This window comes from Rhipicephalus microplus, chromosome 5 (assembly GCF_043290135.1).
Source record: "Rhipicephalus microplus isolate Deutch F79 chromosome 5, USDA_Rmic, whole genome shotgun sequence".
Lineage (NCBI taxonomy): Eukaryota > Metazoa > Arthropoda > Arachnida > Ixodida > Ixodidae > Rhipicephalus > Rhipicephalus microplus.
In genome coordinates, this window is record NC_134704.1 from 67821408 (window position 1) to 67842565 (window position 21158).

Sequence of the window (21158 nt, forward strand, 5' to 3'; positions counted from 1 at the left end):
CACTAACTGTAGCTCAAGCAGACCTCTTGGCCTTTCTATAAACAAATTTGTTCTCTATCTCTCTCTAAAGAATTAAGATCATATGATGAGACCTACACATTGGCCCCTGAATGGGGCAAGTGATCCGCCAGAGTGAGGGTATGTGCCAATCATACCAGAACGGTCATCATCATCATCATCATCATCATAAGTACTAAGGGGCAAGCACTCGAGCAAGCAAGCGAGGATGGCTTCGTGGACAGTCTCTCTCGAGAACGACTCACGGAGCCCGCAGTAGCACGCAGGAGAACCATCTTGATTTAAATTTGAGTGTGTGACGTTGTCGGCATGCAGGTGCCCGAAATTCCCGGCGTGGTAGACGCATTGGACGTCGTCGCTGACGCTGACCTGAGCGACGACGACGACTGGAGTGACGAAGAGGACGAGGAGGAGGAAGAAGACGAAGTGCTTCGTGACAACTTTAAGCCGCTCCACTACCAGGTAAGCCTCATCATCGGCACCTTAGCCATCGGAGTCTCATGCGTCGTCTTGATATGCGCAGTGGTGAGTGTTGAACGCGTATTCGGGGCTACTCCATTGCAGTTTTGCCTGGCGCTCCGGTACATGCTTCTTCGCGTTCCCCGGCATTGGGGTTAGGTTGACGGTGCGCAAATGAATGTTTCTCCGTTGTTCGAACGTTTCCTTTTCCATCGACCCCAACGCAACACTCACGATCCGTGAGTGTTGAAATTTAACGTGGAACGAAGGGGAGCTAAACAAGCGGAGCACGAACAAAACATACTGGAGCGGAGTTACAAAGATTTGTCTCTTGCTGTTACTGCAATCTCTTTTCTGTCGTCCCGACAAAAGCGCTGGAAGCTAAGCTGGGAGGGATAGAACGGGCAAAGAATATGTGTCACACACGCCTCGTTGCCGTGAGCACTTTTTTTCTCTCCCCCACCCCCTCAAATGTGTGACTTTTCCGCTTTTCGAGCTTTTTAGTGCAATCGCAAGCGCACGCGTGTACAAGTCGCGGCCTCCCGCGGCGATCCCTGTAACAACAGAGCACGCCATGCTCGAATGAGCCAATGACTGATACAAAGGCTGTGACGAGTGATTTTCGAGCCTCTTCGGTCATTTGTCGAGAGCAGAGAAAACAATATTTGGCTGACTTTTAGACTATATGTTGGGCATGCTGCGCCATAATATTCGGCTCGCGTGTCCTCCGGAGCCTCAACTGCTGATCGGCAGCGTTTTCTGACCGTGGTCAAAACGTGTTGCAGGGCCCCTTTGCCCTGCAAACGATAATGACGCGCAGTAGTGATCAGACCACGATCTAAACGTCACATCTTGTGCCATGCTGATTGCCGAGTGTGTATAATGTTCAGTTGATAACCAAAAGGTTGGAGGCTCGCAAAACTTGGCTGGGATTGCTGGAAGATCAGGAAGTCTTCCAGACATCTTACTGCGAAAACTCAGACGTACGTGCTATCACATAATTTGTCAAACTGGACAGAAGTAATGCACAGAACAACATTGCGGGTGGTCCTTATAGACCTTAAGATTGTGGTGTGCCTTTTATTTCCATAAACAAAGTTTTTTATAGGGGGCACACACTAGAATCATATGGGACGGTGAGACCCGGGGGTCCCATGCCACCAAGTTCCATACCGCTATGTAGAGTGCCCCACCCCCTCCATCCCCCGCCCCATGAGCGATTTCAGCATCGTACTGCCGTTGCACCAGTATGAAACCCACTCGTACCTACTTTAAACTGGTGTGCAGGGTGAGTTCAGTACCACACAAAAAACCGAGCCAAGCCCGGGCACTCGATCACTCTACCTTTAGAATACAGTGGCCTCCAGCCTGCACTGAGAATCGAATCCTGCACCTCCCATATTTGAAGCAGACGCTCAGCCAGGAGATTCCACGTTCGAATTCCGGCAGGCTCACTTCCTTTTTTTACTCAGTGATGTAATAATACACAGTACTAGGCTGGGGTGTCAGCCATCTTCTTTATTTCTAACCTCTTCTTCCTCCTTGTCTCCCTCCAACCCTGCCTCACGTCCACGTACACTCCCCCTCTTTGAAGACTCATCCCTCCTGTGGTGATACTTGAAAACGTTTCCAATGGTCGCAAACTCCAGCACACCATCATCTTTGGTGTAACCGACCCTTTTGAGAACGCCATGTTGCACTGAGATCTGTACCACGCGATAAGGTCCCATGTACACCTGCTTTGTGCCGGGAAGGCCTTTTCTGACAAGCACCAGATCGTTCAGTTGTATCTGAGGTATCCGCGTGTTGTGGCGACGGTCAAAGTTATTCTTCATACTTTCCCGGTATCGCTGGTAGGCTTCCGAAGGTTTTCGTTTTTCGCACAATTGCAGGCGGTCTGCAATGCAAAGTTCTTGATCAGCAGGAAGCACTGGTACCTTTCCGAAAGCTGCAAAATATGGACTACAGCCGATGCTCGCAGTGTGCGACCGATTGTGATGAGCGACAGCTGCCTCCAAGCAGCACTTCCATCCACCCTGAAAACCTGGATACATTGAAACGAACTGCTTCAAATCCCGAATGATTCTTTCAGCCATGCCATTTCCTGCAGGATGGTACGGAGCGCAGCGTCGCAATACAACTCCTCATTCCTTCGCCCAATCTTGCAAACGCTGACTGAGAAACGCTGGCCCATTGTCTGATATTACTATTTTCGTATTCTTGAACATCTCCCGACTCAAAAGAGCGATCACATTCCTTGCGTCTTCCCTTCCCGGCCGTGCAGCCACTATTCTTGTGCACTGGTCTATTGCCACTAGGAAAGACTGCGTTCTTCTTACTCCTGCAGCTTTCTTCTTGAGCTCTGCGAAATCCAGATGAATGACTTCAAATGGTACGTCGGAATGTTGAGGCGAAACCATCTCGTCTGTTCTCTGAAGGTACTTGGCTTTTTGAACTTGACATTGATGACAAGACTGAGCATACCTTTGAACGTCCTCTTTCATGTGTTTCCACTGGAAACGCTGACGAATCTTGTGATATGTCCTCCAAAAGCCATCATGTCCACCTGAGTGCGGGGAGTCGTGATAGAGCTCCAAAATTCGAGGCACCATTGTTTCTGGGACTGTGAACTTTCCGTTATGGAACTTAAGTTCTTCAGTTCCCTCCCACAAAAATGTTGCGTTGACATTTTTATGATCCGGAACTACCGCAAGTCTTGAAAGCGCATCTGCGTCCTTGAGGTGTTCTCCAGGCCTGTGGTGGACCATGAAAGTAAACTGCTGGAGTTCACTCACCCACCTAGCAATTTTTCCTCGAGGCTCGGCGAGGTTAAGTATATACGTTAAGGCTTGGTGATCCGTAAAGAGCTTGAAGCTCCTGCCATCCAGGTAAGGTCTAAAATAGCGTACGGCCATTAGGACTGCCAAGGCTTCCTTCTCTGTAGTCGTGTAGTTCAGTTGAGTTTTCGAAAATGTGTACGAATAGTACCCGACGACCCTCTGTTGACGGCTCCGTGGAGAGTTGGTATCTCTCTGGTAAAGCAATGCGCCTGTGCCATAATAAGAAGCATCGGTGTTCAGTTCAAAGGGCAACTTAAAGTCTGGAAGAGTCAGGACCGGATCCGATGAAATAATAGTCACAAGGCTGTGATAAACAGATTCACACTCTGCTGTCCACTGAAATGGCACATTCTTCTTAGTCATTTCTGTAAGGCATTTGGTTTCGGTCGCATAATCTCTAATGAATGGCCGGAAATGCCCTGCAAGACCCAGAAATACCCGCAAAGAGTGCGAGTCATATGGCTTCTGCATTTTTGCGATTCGTTCAACTGATTCCTGTTTTGTTGCCTTGGTTTGGCCGTCAAATACTCTTCCAAGAAACACCACTTTACTTTGAAAAAACTCACTCTTCTTGTCATTAACTTTGAGCTCGGCGTCACAAAGTGCTTGAAGTACACTAGCCAGATGGTTTGAGTGCTCTTCCTCGTTGCGGGAATATACTAATATATCGTCTATGTAGACGTTACAAAACTTCCCGATAAACGGTCGCAAGACGTCGTTCATTATTTTCTGGAACCAAGCGGGTGAGTTCTTTCATCCAAATGGAAGTTGGTTATACTCATATATGTCAAAGGGCGTGATGAAGGCAGAATATTTCTTGCACTTTTCAGAAATCGGAACTTGCCAAAATCCTTTACATAGGCCAATGCGCGAGAAAACTCTGCAGCCACCCGTGTCATCTATGATAGAGTCTATACGTGGCATCGGAAACGGAAAAAAGCTCAGCTTGCTTATTAATTTGTCTGTAGTCCGTGCAGAGTCGAAGACTTCCATCTTCCTTCAGTGCAATGGTGATGGGTGAAGCGAACGTAGACGTGGATGGACGCATAATCTGCGCATCCAACATTTTTTGAATCTCGTTCTGAAGCCACACTGTCTTCTCTCGTGACATATTATAGGGCTTTTTTCTCACCACCGTCGTATCACTGAGCTGGAATGGAACCTCAAACTTCGTAGTTGCTGTAGGATATCCTTTCAGGCACAGCAATTACGGGTAAAGCGTCCTAACATCTTCACCTGACGATGGTTTCCGCGGAGTCCTTGAAGGCGAAACTGCAGCGTTGACAGCGCGGCGCTTTTCTTCTGTGGTAATTTCACCTGTCCAGTAGATATTAAGGCGAAGTGCACTGATGACTGGACGTGAAAGCAGTAGTTCATACGGAACTCCGTCGAGTACCAGTGCTTGCGCAGTGACAGTGTTGCCGAGACACGATATGGTTATACAAGTCCATTTACCGTGGACATCTCGTCTTCCATCGTATCCGTGTACTTCTACTGGTCTTCCCTCTTTTACTTTCGCCCTCTCAACAATATTTGCGTTAATAACCATGACGCTTGCTCCGCTGTCAACTAACGCATTCCGTTCCTTTCCATCCACAAAAACAGATATGTACAATAGACTTGTATCAGACAAATAAACAGCTTCTCTTGATGTCGTCAGGTGGAAGCCGAGACCCTCTATATTTAGTTTTTTGTTACGTCATCTAACTCTTCGCCATGGTCTGAGCCTCCCGGGGCGGTCAAAAAGGATACGGGTGTTGCAGTAGGTCTCCAGCTTGCAAGCGGGCGTCGTTCCTCAGCTCGTGTGGCCCCGGTATTTCTTGCAGCAGGTGTCATGGGTTGACGCTGCGTTCCTAGGTCCTGGAGGTAGAGGTTTCGCATTCCCTGCAGAAGTTCTTCGACCGTCTTGGGTTCTCGCATTTGTATTTGCTTCTGGAGATCCGGACTTAAACCATGAATGATAAGCGGAACCACAGACGTCTCAGGCAAAGATGAGTCCGCCAGCACTAGCAAGCGCCTTTTCTCATAAAAATACCTGAGTGCAGATCCAGACCTGTAGTTGAACGTGATTGCTTTGTCCCATAGCAATACCTTGTTCTCGATGAAGGAGCTCAGAAAGCTTGCTTTCCACTCTATCCATGGTTTGTTGCTGTGAGCGTTGAGACGCCATTCGTACCAACTCTTTGCTATGCCCGATAGGAATAGTCGCATGTTTTTCACTTTATCTTCGTCGCTGTGCCAGTAGTTCTCATTGCATGCATACTCGTAAAACGTGAGCCAGGACTCGGGACTACTAGACTCTCCGTCAAAAATGTCTGGCTTCACTTGTTCGCGACTCGGTCTGCTTAATTTTTCCGTCGCGTTTACAAGCAAGCGCATTAAATCATTTTGCTGCCTATTCTGTTCTTGGTGCAGTTCAAGAAACTTGTTGATCAGCTCGACGGAACTGTCTGGTGAAGCAGCGGTAGCAGGCTTCGCGTCGTTTCTTACTGGAGTCAGCACGAAATTCTCACAATCCTGAAGTTTCATGTTGATCCTCACCGTTCTTTCAGCAAGTAAATCGTCTGGAGTGAGCTTCATTTTAGTGCTTAGATAGGAAACAAATGCGTCAGTTCTCACTGCTTTCGGAAGAGCTAGTTCCTCTTCATCTTGAGGCGTTGCGGTCAAGATCCGGATGCCACCGCGTTGATTTGCTCCAATGCTGAAGTCCACCCACATCTTGAATGTCCGCACAGAAAGTATAAGCGGCTGCGTCAATTTGTAATAATACACAGTACTAGGCTGGGGTGTCAGCCATCTTCTTTATTTCTAACCTCTTCTTCCTCGTCGTCTCCCTCCAACCCTGCCTCACGTCCACGTACAAGTGATAAATTATTGTTTGGTCCCTGGGAGTCAATCTTGCAAGTCCAGTTATGTGGTGCAATTGATGGTGCGCTTGGTGGCGGGTAGGAGGTGTGTGTCGTGTGTGTTACTCGGGTGGATGCGTGAGTGTTTGCTTGTGTGTGAGAGTCAAGGTTGCGCTAAATATATTACAATATGTTCAATAACCATCTACTCAACAAGTTTTATTGAGGAGGTTCCTCGTTCAAATCCCCAACACAATCATTTCCTTTTTCTTCTTCTTTTTTTTATTTACTCAGCGAGAAAGTAAGCATTGTTTGCTCCCTCGGAATCAGGATCGCAAGTTTGGTCTTGTGGCGCATTGTATAGTGCAGTTGGCTACAGATCAGAAGGTTCCACGTTCGAATCCCACCAAGCTCATTCCTATTTTTTTACTCAGCTATAAAGTAAGCATTATTGGTTCTGGGAGTCAACCTAAACGTGTCCAGTATTGTGGCGCAATGGGTATCGTGGAGGGCTATGGATGAGGAGGTTCCACGTTCGAATCCCTGCTGGTTCGTTGACCTTTTCTTTTTCTTTTTTACCCGGCGAGGAAGTAAGCATTGTTCATCTCTGGGATTTGAGCTTGCAAGTCCGGTAATGAGGCGGAATGACTAGTGCGGTTAGCTTCGGATCAGAAAGTTCCATGTTCGAATTCTCGGAAACTCATTGTTTCCGAGAATTCGGAAACAATGAGTCTTTTTTGTTTTTACTCGGTGAGAAAGTAAGCATTATTTGGTACCGGGGACTCAACCCTGGAAGCACAGTCCTGTGGCACAATGAATAGTGCTGTTGGCTCTGGGTCAGGAGGATCCGTGTTCGAATCCCAGCAAGCTTCGTGCCTTTTCTGTAATTTTTTACTCACCTTGGAGGTCAGCGTTGAGGCATTTATCACCTCTGAAAAGGTCCGACTGCTGCCTGACGTCAAAGCTCACCACCACAAGACATCAAGTCAAAAGGTCCTTATGAGTTACAAAAACTTCCCCTGACTAGCTTGCGCCGACGCGATACAAGTCGACAAGCACTAAAAAAAGTTGAGCCCTTATCGCCCCTGATAGGGCTCAACTTTTGTTTGACGTCACAGGTTGCAACGAATGAGCGATCATATGCAAAGGTTGCCCTCCCAGCTGCTATACTTTACCTGATGGGCTTGCTTCGCCACAATACATGTTCAAGACGAGCCGAATAAGTTGAGGCCTCTATCACCGCTGATAAGGCCCAGCTTTTGTCTGACGCCACAGGTTGCAACGATAGAGCGATCATATGAAAAAATTGCCCTCCCAGCTGCTATACTTCACCTGATGGGTTTGCTTCGCCGCAATACATGTTCAAAACCAGCCGAATAAGTGGAGGTCTCTATCACCGCTGATAAGGCCCAAATTTAGTCCGACGTAGCAGGTTGCAACGATAGAGCGATCATATAAAAAATTGCCCCCCCCCCCAGCTGCTATAATTAACCTGATGGGCTTGTTTCGCCGCAACGCATGTTCAAAACCAACCGAAAAAGTTGAGACCTCTATCACCACTGATAAGGCCCAACATTTGTGTGACGTCACAGGATGCAACGATACAACAATCTTATTAAAAAGTTGCCCTCCCAGCTGCTATACTTCACCTGATGGGCTAGCTTTGCTGCAATACATGTTAAAACCAGCCGAAAAAGTTGAGGCCTCTATCACCGCTGATAAGGCCCAACTCTTGTCTGATGTTACAGGCTGGGACGATAGAAAGATCATATGAAAAAATGGCCCTCCCAACTGCTATGCTTCACCTGATGTGCTTGCTTTGCCACAATGCATGTCCAAAAGCACTCGCAAAAGTTGAGCCCTTATCGTCCCTGATAAAGCGAAACTTTTTCCTGACGTCACCGCCTGCACCCATCATGTGAAAAAATCGCCCACCAAGCTACTATGGATCTCCTAATATGCTTGCTTCACCGCAATACATGCCGCAAACTAGCCAAAAAACGTTGGGGCTTATCAGAGGTGATAAAGGCCTCAACTTTTTCGGCTGGTTTCCAACATGTGTTGCAGCGAAGCAAGCACATCAGGTGAGGCATAGTAGCTGGCAGTGCTTTTTTTTTCATATGATAGCTCAGTCGTTGCAACTGTGACGTGAGACATAAGTGGCGCTTTATCAGCGGTGATAGAGGCCTCTACTTTTACGGCTGGTTTCCGACATATATTGCGGCGAATCAAGCCCATCAGGTGAAGTATAGGAGCTGGTAGGGCTATTTCTTCATAAGATCGCTTTATCATTGCAACATGTGACGTCAGACAAAAGTTGGGCCTTATCAGCGGTGATAGAGGCCTCAACTTTTTCGGCTGGTTTTGAACATGCATTGCGGCGAAGCAAGTCAATTAGGCGAAGTACAGCAGCTGGGAGGGCAATTTTTTCACATGATCGCTATATCAATGCAACCTGTGACATTAGACAAAAGTTGGACCTTATCAGCGGTGATAAAGGCCTGAACTTTTTCGGTTGGTTTTGAACATGTACTGCGGGGAAGCTGAAGCACCAGGGGATTCGTTATAACTCGTATGACTTTCTAACCGGGAAGTTGTTCAAGCTTGGCGCAATGTGTGTGGAATGTGATGCCATGCCCGAAAGGAAGGAAAATAGGGGGAAAACGGCATGGAGGTTAACCAGCCTATAGGCAGCCGGTTTGCTACCCTGCGCATGGGAGAGGGATGTGGAAGATAAAAGATAGAGAGCAGAGAGGGAAAGAGAGAAACACAGCACATTCGGCAGCACACGCGCGCACACTCAGTATAGTCCAGTCTTGTCTTTCGCGGTGCGTGACATTGCTGTTACAGACGCTTGTTCAAGTCTTTGTCGCGTGGGAATTTCAACAGAGCTTTCGTCGCCTTCTGTTGCAATGTCTTCTCTCGGGCACTTGACGGAATAGTGTCCACAGACATTTGGCTGTTGTCGATGCGTGCAAAAGCGGACGCCAGTGACTGTCTCTGGATTACATACAACGGACAGTCACACAGGATGTGGTGTAGCGTCTCTTCGCAATGACAGGCATCGCAGAGAGCGTTGTCGGCCATTCCTATGACAAAGGAATAAGATTTTGTAAATGCCACTCCTAGCCATAAGCCATGAAGAAGGGTGGCTTCTCTTCGGTCGAATCCAGTGGGCATGCGGAGAGCCATCAAAGAGGACAGGTGGTGTTGACGATTCGTATCGATGTTGGGTGGGCACCATAGTGAAAACGTGATTTCACGCGCATGTCGTCGAAGATTACTGGCAGCGTCAGTCGACGAAAGTGGTATGGCTTCTTCTCGTGTTCCTCCAAGGGCTGCCCGCGCGGCAGTATCGGCATGTTCGTTCCCTATGATGCCGCAGTGACTTGGCCGTCATTGAAGCGTCACATGATGCCCTTTCTCGTGCGAAGTGTGGAGAAGGCATCGAATTTCGAAAACAAGCTGTTTGTATGGCAACGACGCAGTGCTGAGAGCACAGATTGTAGGGCAGCCCTTGAGTCGCTGAAAATCGACCATTGTTGCGGTGGTTCCCGATTGACCACACAAAATGCAGCGCGCAAAGCAGCTAGTTCCGCTGCTGTAGATGCCGTGGAGTTGTCAGTCCTGAAGTTGATGGTAGCACCTCTTGCTGGGACAACTACTGCCCCTGACGAACACTGGCGGTTCGTGGAACCATCGGTGTATACATGTATGCTGTCTGAATATTTCTCGTGCAAAAGAAGAAGAGACAGTTGTTTCAATACGGGCGACGAAAGCTCAGATTTCCTCCGGATCCCTGGTACACTAAGATGCACTGTGGGTCGAATAAGACACCAAAGGGGTATGGATGGTTTAGATGCAGGATTGAAGCCCGAGGGAAGTTTATCGTTGTATTTCACAATCATTTTGGCGAACGATGCTTGGCGCCTCACTGAAGGCAACAGCGCAAGGTGATGACAGGGAGCACATGCGAAGTGTCTGATGTGCGTTCTCAGGACTTTACAACAATGTGAGTTTGTATCGGATAGTCACCAGCAATTGCAATTGTTGCTACTGGTGACGTACATCTGGGCAGACCGAGGCACACTCTCAGTGCTTGAGCTTGTACTGCCTGTAGAACACGAACATTGGTCTTGCAGGTATTGCTAAGTACAGGTAAGCTATATCTGAAGAAACCGAGAAACAGGGCTCTGTAGAGCTCCATCATTGCGTCTACTGACATCCCCCACGTCTTTCCTGCCAGGAACTTGAACAGTTGGGAAATAGTGGTCAGGCGCTTCTTCATATAGGTCACACGTGGACTCCAACAGAGGTCCCTATCAATAATGATGGCCAGAAACCGGTGGGTTTTGGCGTAAGAAATCGCTCGCCCGCAGATTGAGATGACATAAGGGGTCATTGCTTTGCAAATGAAGGCCACCAGTGCGCATTTTTCTGGTGTTATGCTGAGACCTTGTTTTAACAAGTAGTTGGCAATCATAGTTGCTGCTTTTTGAAGCCATGAACGTATCTGAGGACGTGTGACTGCCGAAGTCTACACACAGATGTCGTCTGCGTATATTGAGATTTTAATGGTGCTTGGCAAGTATTCAGGAAGGCCAGTTAGTGCAAGATTGAATAGCGTCGGGCTAAGAACTCCGCCTTGAGGAACACCCCTGGAAGTGTAGCGTCGCGTAGTTGGGCCATCTTCTGTTAACACAAAGAATGATCTTGCAGCCAGGTAACTCGAAATTCACCGAAATACTCGACCACCAAGGCCAACCACCGCAAGAGCACCCGAAATGGCTTCATGTAGTACATTATCATAAGCGTCTTTCACATATAGAAACAAAGCTGCAGATAGTCGCTTATGGGATCTTTCGTACTGAACGTACGAAGCTAGATCAACCACATTGTCAATAGAAGAGCGGTCGTGCCGGAAACCAGCCATTGAATTCGGATAAATCTTGTAGTATTCAAGATACCACTCCAGGCGGCCTAGTATCATACGTTCCATTATCTTCCCTACGCAGCTGGCCAGTGCTATTGGGCGGTATGAGGTGAGTTATAGTGGGGATTTGCCCTGCTTCAAGATGGGTAACAAGTGGCCTGCTTTCCAGTCATCAGAAACATTGCCATCCTGCCACAAGATGTTGTAGAAGCTCAACAGTTCTCTCCTTGCACCTTCCCCAAGGTTGCACAAGGCTTGGTACGGAATACCATCAGGGCCCGGAGAAGTTGAACGCCTACATAAAGCTAGTGCCGCCTCGAGCTCCTCCATTGTAAAAGGGGTACCCGTGACCACCATGTGGTAGTCACGGGAACGGGGGACGTCACCTCTCACTGGAGAATCTGTACGAGTGGCTTGGTTGGCGATCTGCGCACAGAAATCCTCTTCGACGTTGATGTCTTGCCTCCTTTGAAATAGCGCGAGCGCTTTGAATGGAAAACGCTGTTCCGTAGGAAGACGCAGACCTTGCACCGTTTTCAAATGTGCGAGAGTGGCTTACGAGGGTCCAGTGACTGTCAAAACGTTGTCTATCGTTCCGACAATAATCTATCCTTGCGACGCCGAATCTTCTTTCGCATCCTCCTGGCTGCCCTAAGATCGTGAATTGATTTTGTACGCCGATACCGATGCTCCGCCCGGGGTCGCAGTGATCGGAGTCGCTCCAACTCTATATCAAAGTCGTTTCGTGTGGAAGATACCGTCACTGTGCGAGTGGCGTTTTGCATTGTGCTCTTAATTGTTTGCTCTAACCCAGATCGTAGGCCATCGCTGCAAGCATCTTCCATGTCAGATTTGAAGTTGGTCCATTGGACTGCTCGAATGGGCATCCATGGACCATAACTAGACAAGCCTTTGATGTTAAGGTAGATCGGAATGTGATCACTTCATCGTGTCTCAACATCTGGAAACCACTTGACGTATCTCGCGAGGGAGTTGGGGACAAAGGCAAGGTCGAGACAGCTGCCGTATGTCACCCCTCGAAGAAAAGTGGGGCAACCGTATTTCAGGAGTGTAAGGCCATAGTTGCAGGCGATGTTTGCTAACCTGTATCCTCTTGCATTTGTTCGCGTACTTCCCCATGCGTGATTGTGCGCATTTAAATCACTTATGATGTCCCATGGTGCAGGGCACACTCTCAAAATATCCGCTAATCTCCTGGAATCGAGATCATTAGACGGCGATATATAAACGCCTATGAGAGTAAACATGAGTTTGTTCTTGTTCACAGTGATGCAGACATACTGATTGTCATCGTGAGGTGCAATTGGTTGCACAACATACGTCAGTTCACGACGAACAAAGACGATGATTTTGCTGCACGCACCGTTTGTTCAAGACATGACAGCTTCGTACCCCGACAGTCTTGTTGGTTTCGACAAAATGGGTTCACAAATGACGATGATATGAAACACGTTGGTAAACACAAACTGACGAAAATCTGAAAGGCGTGATTTTGGTCCTCTGGCGTTCCATTGAATGACGGATGCAGCCTTGAATTCTGTACGAAATGATGAGGTGTGAGTAGCCATTTTCTAGTGGAGAGATTCAAGCACTGGGCTTAGGGCGTCCAATAAGTTAAGTGCGCTTCGATCAGATGGTGTCTTCATGTCTACTAATATCGCTCAGATGTTTTCTATGAGGGAATGCAGCACCGAGATCACTTGACGATCAGTTTTAGGCAAATCTTCCATGGCTGGAGACGACTCTGGTGTAGCCACAACCTGCAGAGGTTCCTTGGCAGAAGAGCGCGTCGGGAGCGTGGACCGTTCCTCCAGAGAAGGAGGCTTCTCTGTTTCTTTCGTAGAAGTGGTGGGCCCTTTCGCGGCGCTACTTGATGGAACCGCTATAGAGTGGGAAGTAGCGTTTCGGGAATGTGCCTTCTTTGAAGACTTTCGATGATGCCGACGTCGACGCCGACGCCAGACTACCTCGGCTGCCTCCCTGTGTGTCGAGTTGTTTCGGGCCATTTGTCTGAGAACCGCGCGCTCCTTTTGGATTCGAGGACAGTATTTCGACGAGGCAGCATGAGGACCGCTGCAGTTGGCGCACTTCAGAGTAGTCGCCCGACAGGCGTTTTCATCATGAGGTTCAGTGCAGCGGGGACACAGTCGTACGTTGGAGCATACGCCCTTGACGTGTCCTAGCCTGAAGCACTGATGACGTTTGAGTGGCTTTTGGATGAACGGTCGAACCGGATGTCGGAAATGTCCATCTTTAACGTGGGACGGTATGCAATCTCCCTTGAAAAACACTTATACGCAGCGCGTATTTACAAGGCACCGCACTTGCGTAATGACAGTTCCCTCGTTTGCAGGCTTGATGAGGGTAGACAAGTAAGCATTAGGAATGGCAATGTCGATGTCATAAATTACACCGGCAATTGATTTATCATCCATCGGGATAAAGGGGCTCATTTTAATGCCGCCTAGCTCAGTCATTTGCTGCAGCTGTCCTAGCGCACTCACATCGTGCACGTCTATGGCGAGAATGTTCTTCCTTGGGTTTACTCGTACGTCCTTAATTTGATGTGACACCACACATTCGAGAGCAACGGAAAGGGCTTGCCTGTTCAGAAGCCATAGGTTGCTTGATGGATCTTTGGACATGAAGATGATGACATGCGGCCAGCGCGCAGGCCTTGACTGCACAGTCACTGTGCTTGCAGGAGCTGATGCTGCTGTATTCGCCGTCCTTCTCTTCGCCCTCTTACCCCGGACAGGTATAAAGCTGTCATCGGATGTGTCGTCTTCCGACATAGAATAGAGATCGGTGTCCTCAGTGTCACAAGGAGAGCCAGCTCGCTTCCTTGTGGTTGACGGGTGTTAGGATCTGTGACCAGGCGGGCCTCTGGCATGCTCCACGGCCATCACCGCAAGACGGGGAGGCGATGCACCTCAAAAGACCGATAATTTCACTAAAAAATACAGAGCGCAGAAACAAGCGTTCTTCTAAACAGACGCTTCTTCTTTCCCATGCCCGAAAAATATGACAAATGGGTATGTGCCAGGGTCACAGAATTTTTTCCATGCCCGAAAAATATCACAAATGGGCATGTGCCAGGGTCACAGAATTTTAGCAGTTTCTACTACTACGACGTGGCTTCCAATAACCCTGAGAATGAGTGCAATGAGAGAGAGAGGAGGAGGATGAGGAGAAGGAGAAGGGAGCAAGAAACAGAGATAATAATATCTGGAGTTCAGACAGTGAGACGAGGTGAAGGAGGAGGGGAGAGATTGAAACAGATATAAGGAAAAAAGTTATGGCTGAGAGAAGCTCGTAGTGAGGTGGAATTCGAACCCCCATACCCTCGATCAGGAAACGAACGTCCTAACTACTCGGCTATCCAGACACGCTAGAAGAAGGTAGCACTGCCTTGTATAGTAACGCGTAGCAAGGAGTAGGAAAGAGAAATGAGCGACAGGAGAGATATTAATGGTGAGAGGAGGTAAAGGAGAGAGGCAGAGAAGTAAATAAACGTATAAAAAAGAAAGAAATATTTGCGGAAACGTCTGTGATGAGGCCGGATTCGCACCTGCATACTCCCCATTCGAAAACAAATGTCCTTACCACTCAGCTATTCGGGCACGCTAGAAGAGCACAGCACTGCCTTGTATAGCAACGCGTGGCATGGGATGGGAAAGGGTAATGAGTGGAAGGAGATGTGTATGGTGAGAGGAGGTAAAGGGGGAGGTAGAGACGGACATAAATATACAAAAAGGAAAAAAATTTCCCTAAAAAGTTCGCGATGTGGCTAGATTCGAACCCGCATACCATTAATCCGAAACCGAATATTCTAACCCCTCTGCCATCTAAGGCTGCTTACAGTCAAAGCATAGTCGTGTGAAGTAAGGCGCAGCAAGGAGTGAGAAAGGAAAATATGCGGAATGAGAAGAGGTGTAGGTCCTAAACTACCTATCGCCACGCACACGCAAAAAATGGCAAGATCTTTGTGTCAGTGCTTGTTTGAAGCCGCGTTCAGCACTGGGTAACCTGAGAAATTAGGTTCATAATCAAGTAAAAGACCAATCAGCGCTAAAACGAATACGACAGACGAGATTAAGAGACGAGATTAAGAGAGGATATGTGTTGCTGTACTCGCAACTCGAACCCGTACAACAGTACTTGGTGAGTCCCTACCAGGTGTTCAAAATCTTTTCTTTGTGTTGCATGTTGGCGAGGCCTGCTTCATTGGCAAGTTATAACCAGGCATTTTTTTATTTTTGGCATGATCGACTCGCTCGCTGGATTTCGTGCCGAACGGTTCTGCCCTTGCGATCTCCGACGACAACGCAGCTCTGACCGACGGGCTCGCCCTACGCCATCTCCTGACGCCGAAAAGAGCTCTCGCTTAGTGGTGCCCCGTCCTCGAACTTATGGGACCATGACCATCTTTCCTGTCCTTGTGCCTCTCCCTATATTTATACATTTTATTCCTCCCTATCTTTTTTAATCCCTACTCCATCCCCTGCGCATAACTCTGTAGGTGCCACCATTGAGAGTGACAGTAGTGGAACTTCGCTTATTTCTTCCTTTTCCCCTGTCAAAATTCACTTATATATGGCATTGTCAACCCTTACGCCTGCTTAGGTCACCACGCAATCCTTTTAATTAAACTTCATTACCTGCATAAAAAAGTGCGAAACTAAATTTTCGTCAAAACTTGTCGTTGGGCTAGTTGGCGCACGTTTGCAGAGTTGTACAAACCCAGTCACCGCTGGTATGACGTTAGTCTTTTCGTCTTCAGAAAATGCAGTCGTAAGCCAAGGATCAGTCAAAAAAAAAACAAGGTTGATTTATTTTCCTAGCAAATTGTACGTTTTGGGTAGGAGGGTAAACATGTTCAAAGTAGTTTTCGGAGGGCATGTTTGTTGTTTTCATATCAGTGAGCATGTGCAGTAACGTTTAGTTGAAAAGGTGTCAACAAGAGGCGCTTCTTTTTACCAAGCACGACACAGGGACCGCATTCTAAATCTCGCTGTCTTGTCCGAAGCAGAAGCCTCACTTTGCCTCTCATCTTGGGCAGGAGACCTCCATGGAGTCGTGGAACAATTCAGCGTCCGGGAGCAGAGGAAAAGACGAGTTGATGAAGGCCCTGCAGGTGTACCGAACGAAAGCCCGCGCCCACGTGGTGCTCATGCCGGCGCTGCTGGTCACCATCGTGGGCTTCCTGGGTTCGCTGCGTCAGAACTCGCATCTGCTCGCCATCTACGTGGTGGCCGTGACACTGTTTGTGCTGCTGCCCTTCGCCATCCCCGTGCTCTGCATCGGCCCCGAAACGACGATTAAGCATGTGAGAGCTGCACCACGTGCCGTAGGCGTGCTCGGGCAAGGGATGGGAGCGATCCTCGCCGCCCCGTCCACCACCAAGTGTTGCCAGGGGCCCTGCAACAAATAACCATCGAAGGTTTTCATTAAAGGAGTTTAATTAATTTAGGAAATTCCGGCCACAGGAAATTAATCTGTGAAGGACGAGCCGAGGGACACTACTGAGCGAAACTATTCGCACATTAGTTAATTTCAACTTCATAATCTGGAAAACACTATTCTTCTTATACCGCGACGCGAGCAAGCCGGAAAACGCGCGAAAAGAAAATGTGGGTGGTGACGTCTTCATGAGAGTCTCTCACAAAAAGCCGTGACGTAGGAAATCTGGAGGGCGTCTGCTGTGTCCTACCGAACTTCCAATATACAAAAAAAGTGCATTGCAATTTGTTGGTGCTATAGAGCTAGCGTACGAAAGCTGAGAAAATTTCATCGAGCCGATGCCGCGAAAATATCAAAAATACATTTTGATGTTTCTTATGTGACGCACAGCAGATATTTTGGCGCAAAATTTAAAAGTGAAACTTTAACTTTGCATTCTCTACGCTAATAATGAACTTATGATAGGGAAGCATATGGGATTCTCAGACTGCACTTTGCTAATCTAAACAAAGTCATCGTTCCACTTTAGCGCCCTTTTAATTTCTCTAACGCTGTAATTGCTTCCTTTCTTTCACCCTGGCGATGGCGCTGCAAGCCAAGCAGGCAGGGATGGCACAGGGGAAAGAAATTACGTCGCGGGCGCGTCATGACCTTGAGAACTTCGAACGTGCGGCTTACTTTAAGCGTGATCGCGAGCACGCGGGAACCTCGGTAACTACGCACCTCACGACGCTGACGTCAGTCAATGGTCGTAAATTTGGGTACATGGCGTGGTCTTGTGGGTATACGGCATCACTCGAAAAAAAATGAGGGAACAATTTTTAGCTGACCTTTAAGATTGACTGTTAATTCATGGGTTTCACTACAATGTTTGGATCGTGTTTTCAGGAGCCCCGAGAGCGTTTTTAGGTCATGCCGCGAAAGGGTTGCAGGGCCCCTTTAAGTTGCATTTCAAAAAGTGTTTATTCTGCACTTTCATCCTCGTAAGCCAGGGGCATAGAGTTTTCTATAAATGTTCTAGAGGGAACTGTGGAGCTAGTGTCTATGGGAGCATCAATGCACTTTGCTTCAGCCACCATGAGAATCATGGGTAGTAGACAGATTTGTCTAAGCTTCGTACTTCTGGCTGCGTTTGGCTCTGTGTTGCCTGAATCCACTTTGCCGCAAATATCAGGCAAAAGTTACGTTTACGCTTCACCATTGTGAACTTTTTTTTTGCCTAACCATGCAGTTCAAATCGGCACAAGGAGTTCACATTGGTCCGTTTTTCATTATTCGAAGCAAAATCAAAACGCAGCAAGAAGCTAAGCTGCAAGTGCGTCTGAAGCCCGCAAACATGAACGCAATCCGTGTACTAACCATCATTACCATGCAGTAGCGTACCAAGGAGTTAACACACCAGGCCCGTCCACCCCCCCTCACAGCCTAAGTTTTTTCGCCGGCACACAGAGCGAAAAATGAACATTTCAAGGATATGCGCCTTCCCCCCACCCCCTTGAAAACAAGGTGTCCCTCTCTATTCACAAAGAGATATCTGCTTACGCTCCTGTTCCCATTGCAGCTGAATGATCACAGTGCCAGTTTACACTAGTAAATATTGTAAGACTCCCTATGACACGGAGAACCAAAGGCAGGTCGTTGTCGAAATTACGTCATTGCCTTAGTTTTTTTTGCCACCTTTGCAGTAGCGTGTGTACTGCGAAGCTCGTTTTATTTCGGACTCTCCTAAAAGGGCGAAGGGGGAGGGGGGTGCTCTGCGGCACAGCTTACCCCCCCCCCCCTTCCACATGATGGCAAAAGCTACACACACGTAATCCACACGCACTCTGCTTGTCCTAGATGGTTGCTTCTGAAGTACAACTTATGCGGTACAAGGAATATTTATTGTTTCTGAAAAGCAAGTGCTCAGCAAGCAGGTCAGTGGTGCAAGTAATTGCTGAAGCCAAAATTGTAGCTGGAGCAGCGGAAAAGAGGAGTTGATGAAGGCCCTGCAGGTGTACCAAACGAAAGCCCGCGCCCACGTGGTGCTCGTGCCGGCGCTGCTGGTCATCATCGTGGGCTTCCTGGGTTTCAAGTCCATCGCTATAACCACTCGGCCACGACTGCGCGTTTCCTAAGTTTGCTGCATCGGAACTCGCATCTGCTCGCCATCTACGTGGTGGCCGTGACACTGTTTGTGCTGCTGCCCTTCGCCATCCCCGCGCTCTGCATCGGCCCCGAAACGACGATTAAGCATGTGAGAGTTCTAAACTATGCGTACATATCATACAGAAATATATTACCAACTAGCCAAGCTATCGATTCTTCTACCGTCTCAATTTTCTGCTCAGTAGATTGTAGTTACTTTTTTCAGGAATTCTATCGTCGATGTGGTTTCTGATATGTGATGTCCTCCTCCTCACAGCTGTGCCCGCAGTACGTCTCTTCCTTCGTGGGGGTGGTGCTGGTCGGGGACTTGACGCCGTTGTGGACGTGGACGTCCTGGCCGGGCCCGGTGCTCGTGATCAGCATAATCAGTGCCGCGAAGCTGTACGAGGCCACAAGCAGGGCCGAGCACGTACAGGACCAGTTGGTGCAGGCTGGTTGACCCGGGAACGCTCTCCGCTTGGACTGCACTAGAGGCTGAGTTCCCCGCGATGGCAGGACGGCGCATATGTGTCGAGTGCCAAAGACGACGCCGCTATATGGAGGGATCCTATAAGGACGAGGCAGGCGTCGTATTACTTTTCTTTTTGTTCAGTCACGCAATACAATGTTTCTTTTTTATTAGTCGTTTCTTTGTCAATTGAGCACACGTTGCTGATGAGTTTCACGGAATACCGCCAGCCTGGCCACTACGAAAGGGATAGAATAACTGCGTATAGAGTTACACCTCTAGGCACTAGAGTTGTGCATACGCCTTGCGAACGCCGTTTACAGCCATGCGATGTAGACGTTGAAGCTGGGGCTGATTATTCTTTTTCTCGACGCCGCCACCGCTGCAGCGGAATGAATTGACACTAGTCATCGGCATTCGAGTTAATCGCCAGTCTTTGACATGTCAATCGGTAGACACGATAGGCATGATGTGGCCTGGGGAAACGGGCTTCGGCAACGCCACAGACCGTCTGATCTTTAGACTTACGCCCCACGCTGCTGCTAAAGCATAGTCGGCGGCAACAACTTCCCTTGACAGCATTGCAGTGCCTAGACATCTTAGAAAATCATAAAAGAACAGCTCTTTGGAAGCTGCAGAACCAAACCACGTGCCTTCTGCTGCGTCATAAAATAGCACTGAGCTTTACTGACTGCTTTCTAATTCGTCTTGGTAAGAGAGCGGTATATAAATGCCGCTCTTCTTGTTATGAGACTCAAAAAGTTGAGGAAAGGCGAAATTAGAATGCGGTCATTCTTCACACCGAATGACCGCAATGACCGCACGCTTATGCCGAAATGCGTATGCGCGTAGGCGTATGCCCACGCGCACACACGCCCGCATATACCCACGCGCACACACGCCCGCGTATGCCCACGCGCATACGCATTCAGGCACGCGCGTGCGCATACGCATTCAGGCACGCGCGTGCGCATACGCATTCAGGCACGCGCGTGCGCATACGCATTCAGGCGTGCGCGTGCTCATACGCGGGCGTGGATGCGCGTGCGCACACGCGCCCGCGTATACGCACCCGCGCCCGCGTATGCGCACCCGCGGATGCGCACCCGCACCCGCGGATGCGCACCCGCGCCCGCGCATGCGCACCCGCGGATGCGCATGCGCACCCGCGCCCGCGCATGCGCACCCGCGTTCGCGCATGCGCACCCGCGCCCGCGCATGCGCACCCGCGCCCGCGTATGCGCACCCGCGCCCGCGTATGCGCACCCGCGCCCGCGTATGCGCACCCGCGCCCGCGCATGCGCACCCGTGCCCGCGTATGCGCACCCGCACCCGCGTGCGCATGCCAGAATGCGTATGCGCGTGCGCATGCCAGAATGCGTATGCGCGTGCGCATGCCAGAATGCGTATGCACGTGCGCATGCCGAAACGCGTATGCGCGTGCGCATGCCGAAACGCGTATGCGCGTGCGCATGCCGGAACGCGTATGCGCGTGCGCATGTCAAAAGGCGTATACGCGTGCGCATGCCAAAAGGCGTATGCGCGTGCGCATGCCAAAAGGCGTTCGCATGTCAGATGCGCATGTCAGATGCGTGTATGCGCGTTCGCATGTCAGAAGGCGTATACGCGTTCGCATGTCAGAAGGCGTATGCGCGTTCGCATGTCAGAAGGCGTATGCGCGTTCGCATGTCAGAAGATGTATGCGCGTGCGCATGCTGAAATGTGTATGCGTGCGCGCATGCCAATATTGAAGAGATAGGCCTCGAACTGGCCCCGCCGTGGTGGTCTAGTGGCTAAAGTACTCGGCTGCTGACCCGCAGGTCGCGGGATTGAATCCCGGCTGCGGCGGCTGCATTTCCGATGGAGGCGGAAATTATGTAGGCCCGTGTGCTCAGATTTGGGTGCAGGTTAAAGAACCCCAGGTGGTCAAAATTTCCGGAGCCCTCCACTACGGCGTCTCTCTTAATCATATGGTGGTTTTG

General features: G+C 49.1%; 1 protein-coding gene across 1 annotated transcript; it reads left to right on the top strand.

Moving 5' to 3' along the window:
• Positions 1-247: 247 nt before the first annotated feature.
• On the top strand, positions 248-16551 carry LOC142817495 (uncharacterized). Its single transcript, XM_075894511.1, has 2 exons — positions 248-480; positions 16180-16551. The coding sequence occupies exons 1-2, from the start codon at positions 328-330 to the stop codon at positions 16549-16551; spliced, it is 525 nt and encodes a 174-aa protein (XP_075750626.1). The 5' UTR covers positions 248-327.
• The last annotated feature ends 4607 nt before the right edge of the window (positions 16552-21158 follow it).

Excerpts from the sequence above, each read along its gene's own strand:
- LOC142817495 (XM_075894511.1), top strand. The coding sequence starts at position 328 with ATGCAGGTGCCCGAAATTCCCGGCGTGGTAGACGCATTGGACGTCGTC. Across the intron at positions 481-16,179 it reads TTAAGCCGCTCCACTACCAG|GAGACCTCCATGGAGTCGTG; the intron begins GTAAGCCTCATC and ends CATCTTGGGCAG.